At 47.2% G+C, this 17,396-nt stretch overlaps 3 protein-coding genes across 4 annotated transcripts; 1 reads left to right on the top strand and 2 right to left on the bottom strand.

Moving 5' to 3' along the window:
* Positions 1-586: 586 nt before the first annotated feature.
* Positions 587-6,238, bottom strand: MLLT11 (MLLT11 transcription factor 7 cofactor). 2 transcript variants are annotated; one of them, XM_010958453.3, is made up of 2 exons: positions 5,720-6,238; positions 587-1,965 (listed from the first exon to the last, which is right to left on the bottom strand). In XM_010958453.3, the coding sequence occupies exon 2, from the start codon at positions 1,957-1,959 to the stop codon at positions 1,687-1,689; it is 273 nt and encodes a 90-aa protein (XP_010956755.1). In that variant the 5' UTR covers positions 1,960-1,965; positions 5,720-6,238; the 3' UTR covers positions 587-1,686. The 2 variants fall into 2 exon arrangements, with proteins under 2 accessions (XP_010956755.1, XP_010956754.1); XM_010958452.3 differs by having other exon boundaries at positions 5,674-6,202.
* Positions 6,239-6,556: 318 nt separating this feature from the next.
* On the top strand, positions 6,557-14,726 carry CDC42SE1 (CDC42 small effector 1). The gene is made up of 5 exons (XM_074349404.1): positions 6,557-6,724; positions 9,794-10,090; positions 10,624-10,734; positions 11,450-11,538; positions 12,418-14,726. The coding sequence occupies exons 2-4, from the start codon at positions 10,037-10,039 to the stop codon at positions 11,522-11,524; spliced, it is 240 nt and encodes a 79-aa protein (XP_074205505.1). The 5' UTR covers positions 6,557-6,724; positions 9,794-10,036; the 3' UTR covers positions 11,525-11,538; positions 12,418-14,726.
* A 423-nt stretch (positions 14,727-15,149) lies between these two features.
* On the bottom strand, positions 15,150-17,390 carry C21H1orf56 (chromosome 21 C1orf56 homolog). The gene is made up of 2 exons (XM_074349396.1): positions 16,212-17,390; positions 15,150-15,292 (listed from the first exon to the last, which is right to left on the bottom strand). The coding sequence occupies exons 1-2, from the start codon at positions 17,388-17,390 to the stop codon at positions 15,272-15,274; spliced, it is 1,200 nt and encodes a 399-aa protein (XP_074205497.1). The 3' UTR covers positions 15,150-15,271.
* Between the last annotated feature and the right edge of the window lie 6 nt (positions 17,391-17,396).

Genomic DNA, 17,396 nt, shown 5'->3' with positions numbered 1-17,396 from the left:
GACTTCTCTAGATCCTGTTCATGTTCTTCAGGGGACTTAACAGCATACTGCCAAACTGGTATTTATGGCATCCGTTTTTAAGTTTGAGGGTCAAAATCTTGTCTCACTCTTGTTTACATCCACTTAGTTGTCTGGTTCAGTGTCTTTCATATAGTAGGATTTCATAAACTATTTGTCAATTAATCCAATTTTTTTTAATTTAATGAGGCGAGTTATAAACTAAGCAGATAACATACTTTAGTTAATTCGTTTATTTTCTTAGGCACCAAGGCTGAGATAATGAAGGGCAGATTTACTGCCATCTAGAACTATTACCTCAAATATGTTGGTAGTCAATGGGCAAGCACAAGTGGTTGGTTACAGCTTTCTCCCGAAATACTTTAATTTTAAGTTGATTTCACCCGTTTTTCCTGTTGCTTATCTGTTCAACCTGAAGTTCATCATTTTAATGTGTAAAGGCTACTCAAATCCTTCTTCCTCAAAACTGAGTATTAGAAAGATAAAATACATAAGCTGAAAGTGAAAGCAAGGCTAATTGTTGAAATGTACACTCCTCCCCTGTGAAGAGAAAACTAGAATCCAGGTCTGGGATTGAATGTCTTTATTAAAGAAGTGATTAAATGGCAGCACAAATCAGCAGCAGTAATTTTGGAAGGACTGGGGACAAGGTGTAGGGTCAGTGTGATTGTTCATTTCTCTGGTTTCAAGGTAGCTGAGGAAATGTGCCTGAGGCCCATTGATTAGTATTCTACACTGCAAATGCAGGAGGGCAAAACTAAAACACTACAACCAAATCCTATGCTTTTTAAAAACTGAATAAAACCTTACAAATTATCATAATAGTCAGCAAGACTGCATCTTAATATTTGAAATCCGAGTGATTTTCCTCTGCTAGAGTTTTCAACCCACAGAAGAAAATTTGTAAAGTGAGTAGGCTTGAAGAAGGAACACTTTTGTGAGAGAGGGTGCCTATTTCTGACATGATTCAATGCTTTCCTTTATTGTCATTTCCCATGATGTATTATTTCCTCTTGTTTTATACCTTGAACTACCCCTTTCTCTGAGAAAAAGTGTATTACAAGAAGTAGAATTAAAAAAATGAGTCTTATCACCTTAGCATTTTAGAAATCCTACAGTATCCCACAGTCTTGTAGCAGATAATCTCAAATTAAAAACTACAAGGTTTTCACCAACCCTTGAAGAAATATTTGTTCACAAGCCTGGAGCAAGAAATTAGGAAGGTTTGAGCAATCTCTGAAGCTGTTCAAAAAGAAGTAAAAAAAATCAGTCCTCCATTTTCACTACTATACCGCTCTCGGGTGCCCTCACCAGGCCTGTTTTCTGGAATTAACATCTGGAGGAGGGAAAGGAGGACTCCCTGTGATCCAATACTCCATTGCTTGAACCCTTTACTTTGTGGCTTGAGGGCTTTTGAGAGAAACTGATAGATAGACAGATAATAAATAAACAAACAAACAAACAAATAAATAAATAAATAAATTAGTAAGTAAATAAATAAATAAATAAATAAACCGACCAACCAACCAACCACAATTCTGGCAGATTCATCAGCACCACCTCAACACAATAGAGGGGAGAGAGCAAGATTAATAGGGGAAAAGTGTGGAAAGTAAGGGGCTTGAAAGGGCAGACAATGAGGGCAAGGTGGCGGGAGAGGTCTTGGGCTTAGAGCAAGTCCAATTCGAAGGAGTGGATGCTGGCAATGGGCGCTCTCCAAAAGTTGAAGGTGCTGTACTCAAGGAGGGCATCGCCGTCAGGGCTTTTCTCCTGTTCTGCTCCAGTTGCTTGCCCGGTCATTTTGCCAACGCTGCTGTCCTTGATCTTGTAGGTGGGTGTATCTGACAGACCCAGGCCTTCCAGCTCCGACAGATCCAGTTCTGGAATGGGCATCCTCCAGAAAAGAAAGGAGCTGTACTGGCTACTCACAGGGTCCCTCATAACTTCCTAAAAAGAAACCACTTGTCAGTCTTCATGCTATAGCCACCTGTTTGTGGCCCATGGCCTTTCCTTACTGAGAAATTTTATATCCCATTTGCCCCTGTACATAACCCAAATTCCCTAGGACAAGATTCAGGAACTCTTCCTCTATTACTGCTTTCAACCATTTGCTAACTCCTCCCCATCTTGGAATGACTTATTTACTGCCTGCTGCTTGGGTCTGGTTTTATGGCTTCCAGAATCTGGCTCCATTCTTCCTAGCAGTAGTACATCCTGTGCTACAGCTACGCTCATTCATGTCTTGCTTAACTCTCTCCACTCTCCATCTTAAAATAGTACCCAAGTTTCAAGACTCCATTCAAGTCCTTAGAGGGATCTTTCCCCTGAACTCATATGTCAAAGACTTGATTTCTTCCTGCCTTTAGATTAGTAGGTCATGGTACCGCTGCAAAGGGCTGCTATAACATTTCTGCTTACTGTTTTCCTCCCTGCTTTCTAAACCCACTATAAACTCCCCTCTTCCAGGAGGACATCCTTACTTACATCCTTACTCAGCTCCATCTACCCTATTTTTTCCAGCATCTCCCCCAACACCTGTATAATTTTACCTGACTGTATCAGTTTGGGGTTACAGATCACTATTATGTGTTTTGTATAGAGATAATCTTATCTTCTTCAAGGGGCTGAGAGTTTCCCCAAGAGTGAAAACCAGTCTGCATTGTACCTTCTTCACAAGTGCTAGGCTTTGCAAACCAAAGACATTCAAGGCTGCTGATTAATTTTCCCTCACTATTTAATACAATGAATACCTTGCCACTACCATTTATAAGCCCACAAATAAACCTTAACAGCCTATTTCTCTCTAGCCTACCTCTCCTTCAGAACAAAATCCAGGTGCTAAAAGAATTTTCCTATGCTATAGCAGGATCTCTTTTCTCTGATCTCAATGCTAGAATAACCTGATGATAGAGCAAATGGATTGGAAATTTCAGATAAGGAAAGTATAGATTGGAAGAAGAAAGTCTTTTAATAGAATTAGGTACTTTTCTATATTTTGATGAATACTTCTATCAACTTTGCTCGTCCCACCCACACCCTGATGTTAGACTATTCTACCTCCCTGCAGCCTCCATCCAGCTGCTTACTAGCCAAAAGAAGGGACAAGAAGCATTAGTTGAAATGTTCCCGAAGGAGCAGAAAGAACATTCCACTACCTCCAAAAATAGAACCCATCTCAAAAGGCTGTCCTCCAGCACACTCCAGTGGCTCTCACCAGGCCTTGAAGCTCCTAAACAGTGGCCTTAAAGAGGTTCCAAAATGCCCCTAAATAATGTGGCAGGAAGAGTAGACTTTAATCTAGAACACGGTCACGTGTGAGTGTAGGGGCTTTAGGAATGCTGAGTGGGTAGACTAGGATGTTTTTAATGTTAAAAGTGGATTCTGAGTTGCTTTCTTCTTAGGTTCAGGCTCCAAAATAAACCCTGGGAACTGACTCAGCAGAGAAGCTGCTTGGAAGGAGAGTGATTTGGGGACTGGAACAGGGTGGGGGAGCATGTTGGAAAGGTGAGGTCATCGTTCCGTGATCTTCAGCCCTGATCATCTCCACAGTAATTTGCAGAGGTATGTGCACAGAAAGCTACAAAAAATGTCCCTATCAACCAACCAAACAACTCTGGCTTAGGTCTGGGACTACTGAGATCCTAAGGAGCAAACCTTAGGAACCAACAGTGTTGTTGACGTCTTCTTAAGGGATTTTTTTTTAAAACTAATTGCCATTTTTGTCTACCTAGCTGGCTTCTTTTACATCCCCTCCCTTACCAATCCCCTCCAGAGTGAGCTTAATAAAATGCTGGGCATGTAATAGACTCTTTAAAAAATGGAATCATAGGGAGAAAAAAAAAAATCATAGAATTTTAAAACTAGAAAACATCTTAGAAATTATCCAGCCAGTTTGGATAGTGTCTCCTAAGCCCCAGTTTGGTCCTTTTTTGATGTGTTGTACATAGATAGTTGCCTGCAGTTTTATATAATCTTATACCAATATTTTCAAAATTTGCAAGAATTCTTAGTTCCTGAAGAATAGATATTCAGTGGGTTAGGTGTTGATTGTTCCTGTGATTCTGATCTGAATAGTGAAATTGCAAAAGGCAGAAGAGAGCAGGCTGGGATTGAGCAAAGGAAAAATCTCTTTGACAAACTGACTCCTTTTCTTACATCCAGCTATGTATAAAAACTGCCCAAACAATTCTGAATATCTGACAGAACTTCTCTTGCAATTAAAAAAGCTAAAGGAAATTTTACAAAATATTAACTCAAAGACATGCACCGAATACCAAATGCATTTCAGAAAGGCACTCAATCAAGCATATATGTCATTTAATATCAAATTAAGGACGCTGACTATACAGAAAATTGAAGCTAAAAATACCCTTTACATTAGTAGTGAAAATTTTAAATTTAATATAGTATGGATTTAATTCCCAAGTACCCAAATTTTACGCAAAGTCCCTTTTCAATTAGCTTTCTCTTCCCCAAATATTCTCTACCCGTACCTCATCTATCTTTATATCTCTCATTTACTTATCTTAAAGGACTCGGACAGTGACTTGTGCCACAATATATGCTCAATAAATGCTTCCCACTTTATTCACTTTAAATTATTCAGATATTTTAGGCAAAGGTAATTTCTTTATAAATATCATTGTCTATTCTTAGAGAGACACAATTAGCAAATACATAGTATCAGGTGGCTTTCTCTGAGCCACACAGACACACCCAAATACGCTTTGTCCAGACCCTCTGTGGGAAATTCGGGGCCTACCCAACAGGGCCTTGCTGTGTCATGCTGCCATCATAGAGGGGAAGGACAAGGGATGGTGGTGGAGGGGAATAGAACCTCTCGGGCATCTCATTATATGTGTCTCATTCTGGGCTTGGATTTTCCTGTTAGCCATGTCCTTCCCCCACGTATTACACTGAGCTGCAAATAAGCCTTTCTTTTCCAGAATCTGCCCCCATACCTAGCTCTTGTTGTCTGTACTGATTTCAATATGGAATCAGGCAGTTCTCCAGCACAGAGGCCCCTACCTTCATACCTCAAGCTGCCCCTTTTTTTGGAGCAAAGGTTTGACAATGGGAGGAGACTGTTCAAAGAAAGGTCAAGATTAATCTCAATATTATTGAATATCTCTCCCCCTAAACTCCTTCCTACAGAGACAAATAAGTTTGGAGTGAGGGTAGACACATCAATGGAACATGACAGAAAAAAAATGGAAATATAGGGAAGTAGAGGCTAGAGCGACCCAGTAGGACTATAGATTCATCAAAAATCTGGTAGAACATCAATAAAACATGTTAAAAAAAAAACTGGTAGAACAAATTACGGCTTGAGAAGGAAGATATAGATAACTAGACTGAAGATAATAAAATACACAGGACAATAAATTATAGGCCAATTGATAACTGAAATAAAGGAGATAAATGCTGAAAAATGATAACTACATGTAAATTATTAGAAATTAACGTCTGTGTGAAGGATTGTAAGGCATGGATGGAGACCTTAGCAGAGATGTGAAACGCTGAACAAGTAACTACCCATTGTTCACAGCGCTGCCTTCTCTCCTCTTGAACTGTACCCCAACCTCACCCTCATTTGGGGTCTTCAGCCTCTTCTATCTTTGCAGCCCCCTGCCCCCCTCCCTCAGTTTAGTTTACCTGTTACCAGTGAATTACTAGCGTGTTCCAAAGATGCAGGGAGTACCTCAGGGCTCCGCTGTCTGCTCTGGGCTGGAGAAAAAGAGCGACTGGGGCTTTGACGGCTTTGTCTTCTCCCTCTCTCTTCAGTGACTGAGTCAGTCTGCTCAGCCTCCCCCTGCAATGCAGCCCCTCCTAAGAAGGGCGGAAGGACTCCCCGCCCCCTCCCTGCCTGACTCGGCTAATTCAAATGATAGGTTCCAGAACACTTCGGGCAGGGAGACAGGATTAAAGCATCTCCGTAGGCTTATTGGTCTGCACTATGATTCCCGAGCTCTTCCATCAGTACCATGCTGACTGAGGGTGCAAATGAACGAGCAGTTAATTGTCCTTTAATTTTAGGCTTTATGGGTTTATGGATTAAAAATCTTAACTGTAGACAGTGATGGAAGAGTGTTCCTTTATTCCCCAATTTAAGAATTTCAGGTTACGAAGTGGTTTTGAGAATCAGAAAAATTCTCCATCTCTCCGTTCAATCCTTACTCCTCCCAGTTCACCTCCCTACCCTCGCAATGGGTAAACCTAGTCCTTTTCCATTTGGGGTAGAGCACAAGAAGACTGGGGGCTGTGTGTGCTTCTCCGAATCTTTGAACTTGGTTGGGGCCGGGGGTTTGGGGGCTCCGCTTCCTTTGCCCCGCAACGCCTGGCGCGCCAGGGGAGCGCGCGATTCGGGGTGGGGGGCGGCTAGCTGGGGTGCCTGGCCCTCCACGGGGACCCACTCTCCCGGGTCCTCCCAGCAGGGGCTGCGGCCTCGGGGGGCCCCTCCCACGTCCCTCCGGCGCGCAGCGCCGCCTCCGGCCGCAGGCGAGCGGTGCGTCGGGCTCCCAGCCGGACGGCTTTCGTAAGCGCGTCGCGGCCGTTTCCGCCCTCGGCCAGCCCCACCTCTGCCGGCGCGCCCTCGGCTTCCCCACCGCGCCGAGGAGCGAGCCCGGGAGCCCCACTCTGGCGGGCGCCAGGCAGGAGCCCCCCCACACCAGCTGTCGCCGGACGCCTTGATGTCGGAGCAGAGCAGGTGACGCCTTGGAGTCGGTCCCTCGGCCCGTGCGCCCCGCCTGCCCAGCCAGGCGGAGACGCACCGGATGCTGGGGGTGGGGAGGGAGGGTGTCCAGGGCTGTCGAGATGCTGGGCCGGTGGCAGAGGGGTGCGCTCCGTGAGTAATCATGCCCCTCCGCTCCCGGGCGTGCGAGGGTGAGGCCGCCGAAGAGTAGAAGGGAAAGAGGGTCTGGAGTGTTGGGGGAAGCTGGGAGGGGGAGAAGGTCCCTTTTGAGACTCACCGACCCCGGTGGGGCGTGTGCCAACAAACTGAAGCAGAGCTGGTCCGGGAAGGTCTAAATCAGAGCCAGGCAGCCACGGAAGACAGTGACAAAGTCCGAAAGATTTACAGAGAAGTCTCAATCCCAGTTCAACCTTGGGAAGGGCAGAGAGTTTCTGGGTAGATTTGGGGGGTGGGCAGAAATGGAGTCTATGTGACTGAATATACTGGGGAGGGAGAGGTTAGGCCTAGCTCTGTTTCCTCTTAAGCCTCTACAAGACCTTTCCTGGGGAAGGGCACGTTGGTCCTGGGGCAAATGCCTGTCACTTGACTGAAACGTGGGGTCCACCCCCACTTCTCTAGAGCCCCGCAGCAGCCCTCCACGTCTGGAGGTCTCCACCGGGGACCAGCTGCAGCCCTGGGCGCATAGCCAGGATTGCCCACTCCATTCTCTCAATTCTCTTTCTCTCCAAATGCTTCTTGTGAAGGCTTGTCAGGCAGCGGGTTGGAGGCCTTGGGGCTGGAGGCAGCGGGACCGGGAGAACCGGTTTGGGGCTCGAACAGGACCAGGGAACTGCCTCTGTACATCCTTCCTCCCTGGAACCTTTCTCCCGGCCGTTCTCCTGCTCACTCCCCAGTAGTTTTAAAGCTCTTAAGCCCCATTATGACCTTGGTGTCTCTCCCAGCTCTGTATTTCACCCTTCCTTTTTGGGACTCGGGCCCAGTTCTCAGCACTACTTGGCTGTCAGGATATGGCCTTATAGCGTCTAATCCTGATCCCTCCTGCTGTTTACCCTGCCCCTTCCCCTTCACTGAGGGGTGGGTAGTGGGTTCAGGACTTCGTTTTTCCTCAACCCACTTTTGTCTAGATATTTTAAAGGAGAGTGGCAGCCAATCACCCTTACTTCCTTTCCGGGCCTTGTTCCCCTCCTCCCTCACCACCACCACCTTCACCCTGCCCAGTCTTCTCCTCATGCTGACCCCACCCCCAAGTTTCAGAGACCCTTATGTCCTGTGTCCTGGGGAATGGAATTTCCTGGTCACTTCTCATCATCATTGGTCATTTCATGCCAAGTCTCCCCCCCACACACTTTCCCTCCACCCAGCTCTGGCCAGGTCCCTGGAAAAGGAACAGAAACGTCCTTGTTCCCTTCACTGCCCCTTTCCCTCTCTCCCTTCTCGCTCTCTTCTCTCCTCTCCCCTCCCACCATCCGCTTCTGTCCACTCAGCTTTGAGCAAGGGGGGTGTTGAGGGAGAATCCAGTCTCAGAACAGCCTGTCTGGTAGTGTTGGGGGGTTTCCTCTGATTCTTCATTGTTTTCTTCAACCTTCCCACCCCACTAACCCTTACCACCCAATATCACCACCAGCACGACAAACCCTGTGACCGGCTGACTTCCCCACTGACCACAGCTCCCCTCTCTGGACAGCTGTGTTCTGACTTCCGCCCTGTCTCATTACTCCTCCCCTCCAGTGGTGGGAAGGGAAGTAAGAGAAAGCCCAGGCTCCTGCGTCTTTCCCCCGCTGTATCTCAGTGTTTGTGTGATCTCATCTCAAGGCTGATTTTAAAAAAGCCTTCTCAGTTCTTAGATCAGTGTGGGGTGTCAGAGCATCAGGATTCCAGTCCTGGAGGGAGGGGAGATTCCTGTTCAGGCTAAAGTGTAATGTTCGTGAAACTGCCCTGTTTGGAATCTTTGAGGTTGCCTATTTTATGGGACTGGGGGAGTGCGGTGACAACTGAGGAAACCCATCTGTGCCCTGTGCTGGCTGGCAGTAATGAAAAGGCGAGGAAGTTCTTCCTTGGACACTAATGCTATTGGAAAATTCCTCGTGTCTGGTTGGCTGCTGAAGCTTGGGGTTGGAAATGGTGAGGGAAGAGACGACAGGTTACAGCATGAGGGGAGGAGGAAGAGAGGGAGGACCAGGCCCTGTGGGGTGTGAGGCAGAGCAGAGCGGCACGATAGGACATGTGAAGAGGTGGGGAGGCCGGGAAAAGATTCCTCATGGGACAGAAGATACTGGCACATGTACCTACAGCCTGCTCACAGATGATCTATGCAGGACGCACACGCAGGGATGTGGCCATGCCACGTATGTGCAGACAGGTGCACACACAAGAGTGCATTGATACAGAACACAGATAAACTGTGTATACAGCCCTCAGGAGGGATCTCAAGGTTAAATAATAAAGGAACTGTTAAATGGCTTCTGGGAGGAGTTGGATCTTGGTTGAGGGAAATGAGGAGGAACAAGGGCAGGGAAGAGAGAGGGAAGCATTCCTCACTGCAGAGTCTTGAGTTCCGACCTGCTGCAGTCAGTCACCTAGAACCTAGGTAGTCAAGGCCTCTCTTGGTCTTAAAAAAAATCTAGGTGTTCAGGGTAAAGTAAGGAAAAAGGGAGGGTCAGGGGTGGAGTTCTTGTTTGTGAGACCGAAAAACCACCATTTCCTCTTCAGAGTCATTTAAATGTCCCTCCCCTTCTGCCCTGAACCCAGGGAGAAGGGAGGTGGAGCTGGTAGCACCCCGACACTTTGCTCATTTCTGCCGGTATCCTCTGGTCCCTTCCCATCCTCGCTCCAGCCCCAGCCCCGCTCAGCTCCAGTTGGTACCAGCAGCTGCTGCTTCTTAACCCCTTGGTGACCTTCTGGTTCTCTTCCTTTGTCTGAGAGTCAGGCTTTGAGGTGCTTATGTTCAGAGCAGGTTAGTGCTGGGTGTAGGACTAGGGCTTTTAAGGGAGAGCAGGAAGGTGTGGGCTCATCAGATGGCTTCTCAGGAGATGGGCAGGGGGTTCTTATTAACCTTTCTTCTCTCTTTACTTTCTGCTCATCCAGGGTTCCAAGTCTGTGGAAGACATAACCTTGTGCCTGCCTGCCCACCCTACTCTCAGGATCTGAGACACTGACCTTCACTGCTCAGCTCAGGGCTCCAAGGACTACTTTCTCCAGACCTGTCCAGCTGAGGCAACCCAGGGTGTTGTTAGAGCTGAGGGGAGTGAGGAGTGGGCGGTCACAGCACCAGAGCAGGAGCCCTCCAGGGCCTCAGGCAGAGGAGTGAAACTGGAACCATCAGGGAACATGAGTGAATTTTGGCACAAACTGGGCTGCTGTGTGGTAGAGAAACCCCAGCCGGTAAGTGTCCCCAACCCCACCCCAAACACACAGAAACCAGGTACCAGACACTGTGAAGTAGACATGCCATCTAGGATCTGCCGTCCACAAAGCACGTTTCTTGCCTCCCTGTCTGTCAGGATGGCTTCTGTGGCCAGGCAGGTGTGTACATAGGATAAAGGGGACTGGGTGATGGAAGAAGTAAATGGTCCTAGCTGTCACCTCCTGTTCTTGTCCATTCTGAGTTGGGCAGGAGTTGTAGGTAGAGCTTAATACCTGCCAGTTTTTCCCATTGTTTCCTTATCAGCCAGAGGTGACTTTGACATGTCCTTTCTTGGTCCAGTCTTCCCTGTACAGGCCACTGCCCTTACCGCCCTTCCCTTTCTGCATTTATGTTGTTCCGCTTTGTCCTTCATACCCTAGTGATTTCCCTATTACAATGCCCTGTCCCCTTTCCCACCAGGCCCTTAGCTCTTCCCTTAGTGGTTTTCAAGACTCTTTTCCCTGTGACTGGAGGAAGGGATTTCAGACATAACTCCATCTTCTCCAAGCAGAAGAAGAAGAGGAGACGGATTGACCGGACCATGATTGGGGAACCAATGAATTTTGTCCACCTGACTCACATTGGCTCTGGGGAGATGGGGGCCGGAGATGGACTTGCCATGGTAACAAGGGAATGGGGAGAGGTTGATATGGGATTATGGCCTTGAACTATGCCCCTTTTTGAAAGTTCAAGCTGGAGGCATAGCAAAATACTCTATGGGAAGCAAGAATCTAGGATTCTAGTCCCGGTCGCAGGCTGCATAAATCTGAGGCCTGGCATTTCAGATCTCTGATCTAGGCTCCTCTGTCTTTATGCTTAGCAGATTGCTCTTCACTGGGATGGGAGATACACGGTCTTAAGATTTACTTGGGGGGCTTTTTCCAAAAACCCTAACCTTCCTTTCTATTAATTAAAAACTGCTATCTCAGCACCACAGTAAATTGTATTGTGTTCGGGAGTGTTGGGACAGGAAAAGGTCTGAGCACCTTTGTCCTTTGATGTCTTGTATGCATTTCTGCCCTCAAAACAAGGGAAATGGGCTTGGAGCTAGTGAAGGAGTCTTCACCAATTATGAAACTCAGATAAATATGAGAGAGTCCTTTGTGAGGAAATCTTATTAGTAAAAAACCCTTTTTCTCTCATCCTCATGAGGGTCAGTGTGAAGGGAGGCACTGAGACTTCCCTTGGAGGAATGGAGGTTAGTTTTTACCATTTCAGATTGATTTTGTGGTCAAGGAGCTGGAGGCACGCCTCCTCTTTGCTGGAGGGCGCAGGGGAGGTCTCTTACTGTGCCGTATGGAGACTTGGGAGAGGGTCTCACATGTGCCTTTTCACAGACAGGTGCCGTTCAGGAGCAGATGAGATCCAAGGGAAACCGAGACAGGCCGTGGAGCAATTCTAGGGGCTTGTAGCTCCAGCAGGAATGGTGAGTGATTAGAGAAACCCATCTTACGCCTCTAGCCTCCTGCCAGCACATTGTGATTCCCTGCCTCAGAACCCTGATCCCCTGCAAGAATGGGAAGTGAACGGAGGGAAAAAGAATTAGAATAGAAGAGGCAAGAATGTAGGGTCCATATAACAGCGAGAAAAGAACTGAACAAAATAAACTATGCGTCCAGTATTTAATTTTGATATTAAATAATTGAACCCCAGATATTTAAGCTCAAAAGAAGACTGTCTTGATAGAGCCCCTATATTTTATTGGATGAATTTATATTCTATAAAATGGAATGAAATTGAGAAGGTCTATGATTTTGCTGCGACTAAATTTGGTGAAACAAAAAGTTATAAGGACAACTTAGTTGATGAGTTTCTTAAAATAAATCTGTCAAGTTAATTTTGACTGAGGGGGGAAAAGGATGGTATCTTTGAACATGAACATATTTAAGATAAAATTTATAAATAAAATTCTAAATTGAAAATATATTCAATTTAATAAAGTTATTACCAATTTACTAGGCTTTTTAGCAGTTTACTTAATTAAAAATTATCTGCCTACAGAGAAGAGTTAATTGGAAGTGTCATGTATTTCAAATTGTTAATCATAAAAATACATCTTTAAACACAGGTAACTATTTTGTAAGCCATCAATATAATAAAACTTGTTGGTCAATCAGTTAAAAAAAAAAAAGAATGTAGGATCCAGAAGGGCAAAGAGAAAGGGATGTGCAGGCAGAAATAGAAATAGAAAAAAGAGCATAATGTAGAAATAGTTAAGAGTCTGAACCAGGTGGTGCCTTCTGCCTGAGGCTGGAGGTTTTCTTCGAGGCTAATCTTTCTTGTTTTTCTTTTTTTTTAAAATCAGGTTCTACTGTGTGTCCAGCCTCCACCCTGTCCAGCCCAGAAGAGATGCTGCCCCCACCAGATGCCCTCCTAGAATCAGTGACCCCAGGGCCCCTCTTTTCCCTGACTAATAGTGCCTCACAAGGCGTGGGGGCTGGACTCCCTCCCCTCCCTCTGGCTGTAGCCCCTCCTGGAGATGGGGTCAAGGCAGCAGGACTGACCAGGTGACTACTGGTTGGCCAGAGGAGCTCAGCTGGGGCCTCGACACTCTCAGATCTGAGATAGGAGTTTTCTGGGAACCTGGAATGGGTTCCTTTCTCCTGAATGATGGTCTAGGTGCCATATGTTTTTAAACTCTTAACCTGAAACTCCTTAAATGTGGTGGGTGAGTGAGATTATGGAAGCTGAAGCCGGCTTTGCTGAGAAGCTCCCTCCCTCCCTGCCCTTTCCTCCTGGAATGAACTGAAGCAGACGTCAGCCAGGGGCTGGGCGGGTGACCACTAGCTAGTCTACTCTCTCTCTCTAGATCTCTGACTTACAGTCCCTCAGTAGCTCTCTGCCAATACAGGGTCTTTTTCTAGGTAGGCCTCTAACCCTGTTTCTGTAGCATAGCTAGCTCCCTAAGAGCTTTCCTTTTTTTTACAAAAAAATACTTTTTTAAATTCGACTTCTCTTAATTACCCCCATCCTGCTACTACCTCTTCCTTAATCCTGTCCCTGTTAGGAACCTTACTGTTTCCCACTGGATAAGAGTTAAGCTAAGAGGTGGATCTTAACCTGAAGACATTCCATGTAAGTTTTGGGGATCTGGCCTACCCTCTGCCAACCTCCTTGCTGGCCTAAGTGAGAGCAGGAAGAGGGATCTGGAGAGAAACCCAGAACGCAGCCAAACTAGGAGGTATGTCTCAGGGTGTACTATTGATCACTGAGGATGGGAGGGCTGGTGAGATAAACGGGTTGACAACAATCATTGAGTGAGCTTAAGATCCTTACAGCATGGGAGCAGAAAGACCTCTAGAGCAAGGTTGCTTAACCTAGGCACTTTTGACATTTTGGGCTGGATAATTCTTGGTAGTGAGGGACTATGCTGTGCATTATAGGATGTTTAGCAGCATCCCTGGCCCACCCTAGTTATAACAACCAAAAATGTCCCCAGACATGGCCAAATGTCTCCAAGGCGGCAAAATCACCCCCAGGGGAGAGCCACTGCTCTAGAGTCAAGGTATGTTTCTCTTGAGTGATTTCCACTTACTCATCCTAAGCCTGAGCCACGGATGAACTAGGGTTCCTTGTAAAGTAGGCTCAGGGGGCCGCACATAATCTCCAAACTTCTTTATTCCATGTGCTGCCTGTGCTTGCGTGGGTTCATGTCTCTACGATGGACATGTACTGTGCTCCATTCTTAATGCTCTCTGGAGGAGGGGTTCCTGCAGGGTGGAGGCCTGGACAGGATATCGTGGGATTATGGAACAGAAGGAGAGAAAAGCAGTAGAGTTGCAGATACCCCAGCTTATCCTCCCCAAATTTTAAGCTCTGTATCTGTGCCGTAGTCCTAGAATCAGACACAAATAAGACTCAGGGAGTTTTGTCTGAAGACCAGGTCCCACTCTCCACCTGGCTGAGGAGTCTGCTTTAGGTGGGAAAATAATGTAGGAGCAGGGTCATTAGGCACTTTCAGTTTTCTCAGGTGTTTTTTGTTCTGACCCCTTCCTTGCAGGGTGACTGAGGGGCAGAACAGGACAGATGAGCTTCTGCCTGCTCCATGAGAAGGTGGTCTCATTAGCTTGGTAACAGGAAGCATCCTGTCTGATGGTAGTGGGGGTCAGGAATGTGGGAATTAGGATCCACTCTGCTGATTCCACTATCCATCCAGTTCACCCCCTCCTGTAGTGACTGAGGCGCTCATCTTTTGGAACCTCCGTGTATTTCCTGCAGGTTTTTAGTGTCTAAGCTTGGTCATAGAAATACATTCCCAATTTATTCAGTTCCGGTCTAGCTAATTGCTCTGAAGGTAGCTCACCTTGTTGCCCTAAATTCTCTCAAAAGCCTGAGGGTTACACTAGATCTAAAGGGTTAACAGGATAGGGTAGACAGGTGGGGGCCTCCTGGAATCTGGTCATCCTGATCTTGAGCCTTATTCTGATGCCTGCTCTTTGGACACAATCTTCTTTTCTTTGGTGCTCTCTCACCTTCAGCTGCCTTCTCTAATGTGTATGCTGCCATCACTTTAACAGTATTTAGAGTGATGGGAATGGGTTTGAGAGTCATAATTTATATTAAAAATTGTTGGACTTTTAAATACATTTTCAAATAAAAAATGTTTAAGCAAAACAGTTGCAGAGTAATCACTATAGGTGTGTTGTTGGGTTAAAGGATAGACGTGGTTAATGAAGGCAACTCCCAGGAAGTGGCTGTCAGGGAATTTTGTGCCGACATTGCCCTTTCTGAGGAGAGAAGGCTAAGTGTTGTGAAGGCAGGAAGCCCACCATCATCTTCCAAGGGCTTAGCTCGTCATTCCTGTTCCTTTTTCTTGGCATTCATCTGAGATTTTTCAGGTCTTTAAAAGAAGTAATTGTTTAAAGACAACTTTGGAGATGAGCAAGATGAGCAGCATCAACATTTTTATCCTGTGGGACAGGGTAGGGACCAAGCCAGAGGCTGCTAGCTACACAGTTCAGTTTTTAAGAGTCCAGAGATTTATGGTCTCTCTCTCTCTCAGATACCACTGTAAAAAGACACAAAAAGACCAAACAATGTTTTTGGGTTTTTTTTTCCTAGTTTTGTTTTTCTGTACTAAAAATATCCAGTGGGTGCTGGGATTGAAAGGGGAGGAGAGGTAGAGATGCTGACACCTCCTCTTGTGGTTGAAGTGGCCATTACCTCTGATTTCTGTTTATCTGAGTAAGGAAACAAAATAGAGAAAAGGGAAAATATTATAACCACATCTATATTCTTTTCCCTTCCTTGCTTCTTCATTTCTTTCTCCCCACAAACTCAACACTCATTCCCTCAACACTACTGCCCACTATTTATGCTGCTTTTTTATATTGAATAATGGTATCGGACACACAAGGAGAAGGACAGAAACAAACTGCTGAAATGACCAAGTAGACATGTTACTGTCCTTCCCCTCTCCCCAGGGCCCTGTCATCCTGAGACCTTGAGGATATTTTATCAGATCAGTTAGAAACTTTGGTAGCTCTTTTGGTAAAGTAGAGGACTATCCTTCCTTGAGACTTCTTAGGTTTCTGGGAATAACCCCAGAAGGACAGTTCTAAGGGACGGCGGTGGTGAAGAGCATGGGGACTACTGAAAAACAGACTTGGCTTAAATCTTGCTGTGACTCTGTCACTTACTAGCTTTGTAAACCCAATTCATCTCTAAAGTGGGAATAATTCTACCATAGGGTTGTTGTGAGAATTGAGCCAGGTAAAGTGCACATGCTAAGACCTCAGATATTGGCGGCTGTAACTGTTAAGTTGTATTAGTAAGCTGAAAGCTATTAATATCTTCCATATCCATTACTTATCTGTGCATCAAGAATTCTTTATATACCTACAGTCTTAACAATTTGGTCAGTAATCATCTGATGACCAACAATACATGTTGCCTAACAGGCTAACAGCAGTTACTTAAAAAATAATTGGTGGAATCAGTGGCTAATGATGTGAATAACCAATGCATATTATGAATCAAGAACCAAACAGGTAAGTAATAGTTCATGCAGACACACTGGCTGGCTTAGCAGCAGGGTTTTGGGTATCAGGACTTTTCAGATCCATTAACAAAGATCCTGGCTCAACACCAAACACTTACTGGTTGCATCTCTGTGAACACTGAAGAGAGGCTGTTCCAAATATCCTCCAGCCCAATCCTGACCCGTTTCCAAAAAGCAAGGGCTGAGCTGTACCTGGGGCTGGGGCTGGGGATGAAGGGGGTGGGTCTGAGTCTGGTGACCAGGGGAGGAATGGGGGTGGTGGTGGTGGTGGTGGTGGCCTTAGTGGTGGTCTGAGTGGTGCAGCTGGTGTCAGGACAGAGACCTGCGTCCAGGGGGCACTCCTCCCGTTGCCGGTTGCAGGGGCATATGTGGTAGGTGCAAGGTCGGTGCTCAGTGTGGAGTTGGCTCAGGGCCCCAACGCGGAGGCGCCCGGAAAGGCCGTGCAGCTTCCCGCCCCGGCTCCGGCTCATGGTGCCTGACTTGCAGTGGCAGTGCCACGGGCCCCAGGGCCCCAGCACCAGCTGCAGATCCTCGGGAGCTGGCATGGCTGTGGGCGAGGGCGGTGGCCACGGGTTCGAGGAGGACCTTGCTGTTGACCATTGGCTCCGGGTGCTGTCGGAGAACGGCTGATCCGCAGCGGTCTTCCCGGTGGAGGGCGGCTGGCTTGAACTCATAGTGTTTTCAGAATCATGGCCATTCGCTGCAAACCCTCGGGTGGGAATCGTACTGGAAGTCTCCGAGCCAGTGCCATTCTTTCTGGTGTAAATTACTACTCCTTCTTCCAAAGACCCATCCTCCTCCTCCGCCAAACGCGACCGGCTACCTGTGGACACCGTGGAGGCCAAGAGCTCGGCAGCAGCCGGGCCTGCCATGCGGTCGGCCGCGGCCACAATGTCATCCTCATCCTCCATTGTTACCCTTATTTTCTGGGTAACACGGCTCCGGGCAGTGGTCCGGTAGCTGTGGGTCATAGGGCCCCCGAAGCGGAAAGTGTCCCGCTGCGTCGCGGTGGCGGTGGCGGTCGAAGTCAGGCCTTGGGCCCCCGCCGCCCGGGACCCCAGACTCAGCAGCAGGGCCCAGAGCAGTGCGGCGGCGGCGGGGACCATGGGGCTGGACGGTGTGGGGTTGGGAGGGAGGCCAGCGAGGAAGGCCGGGGCTCCCACCTTCTCTCCCTCCCTTCCACTCTCGACCCTCGGGGTCGTTAGAACCGAGGCCCGCGGGGGAGGGGCGGGGGCTCCGCCGCGCGCCCCTCCCCTCCCCCAGACCCCCTCCCCCATGCCCTC

This window comes from Camelus bactrianus, chromosome 21, assembly GCF_048773025.1.
Source record: "Camelus bactrianus isolate YW-2024 breed Bactrian camel chromosome 21, ASM4877302v1, whole genome shotgun sequence".
Classification (NCBI taxonomy): Eukaryota; Metazoa; Chordata; class Mammalia; order Artiodactyla; family Camelidae; genus Camelus; species Camelus bactrianus.
Note: the sequence above shows the minus strand (reverse complement) of the source record. Positions and strands in the feature narration are given on the sequence as shown.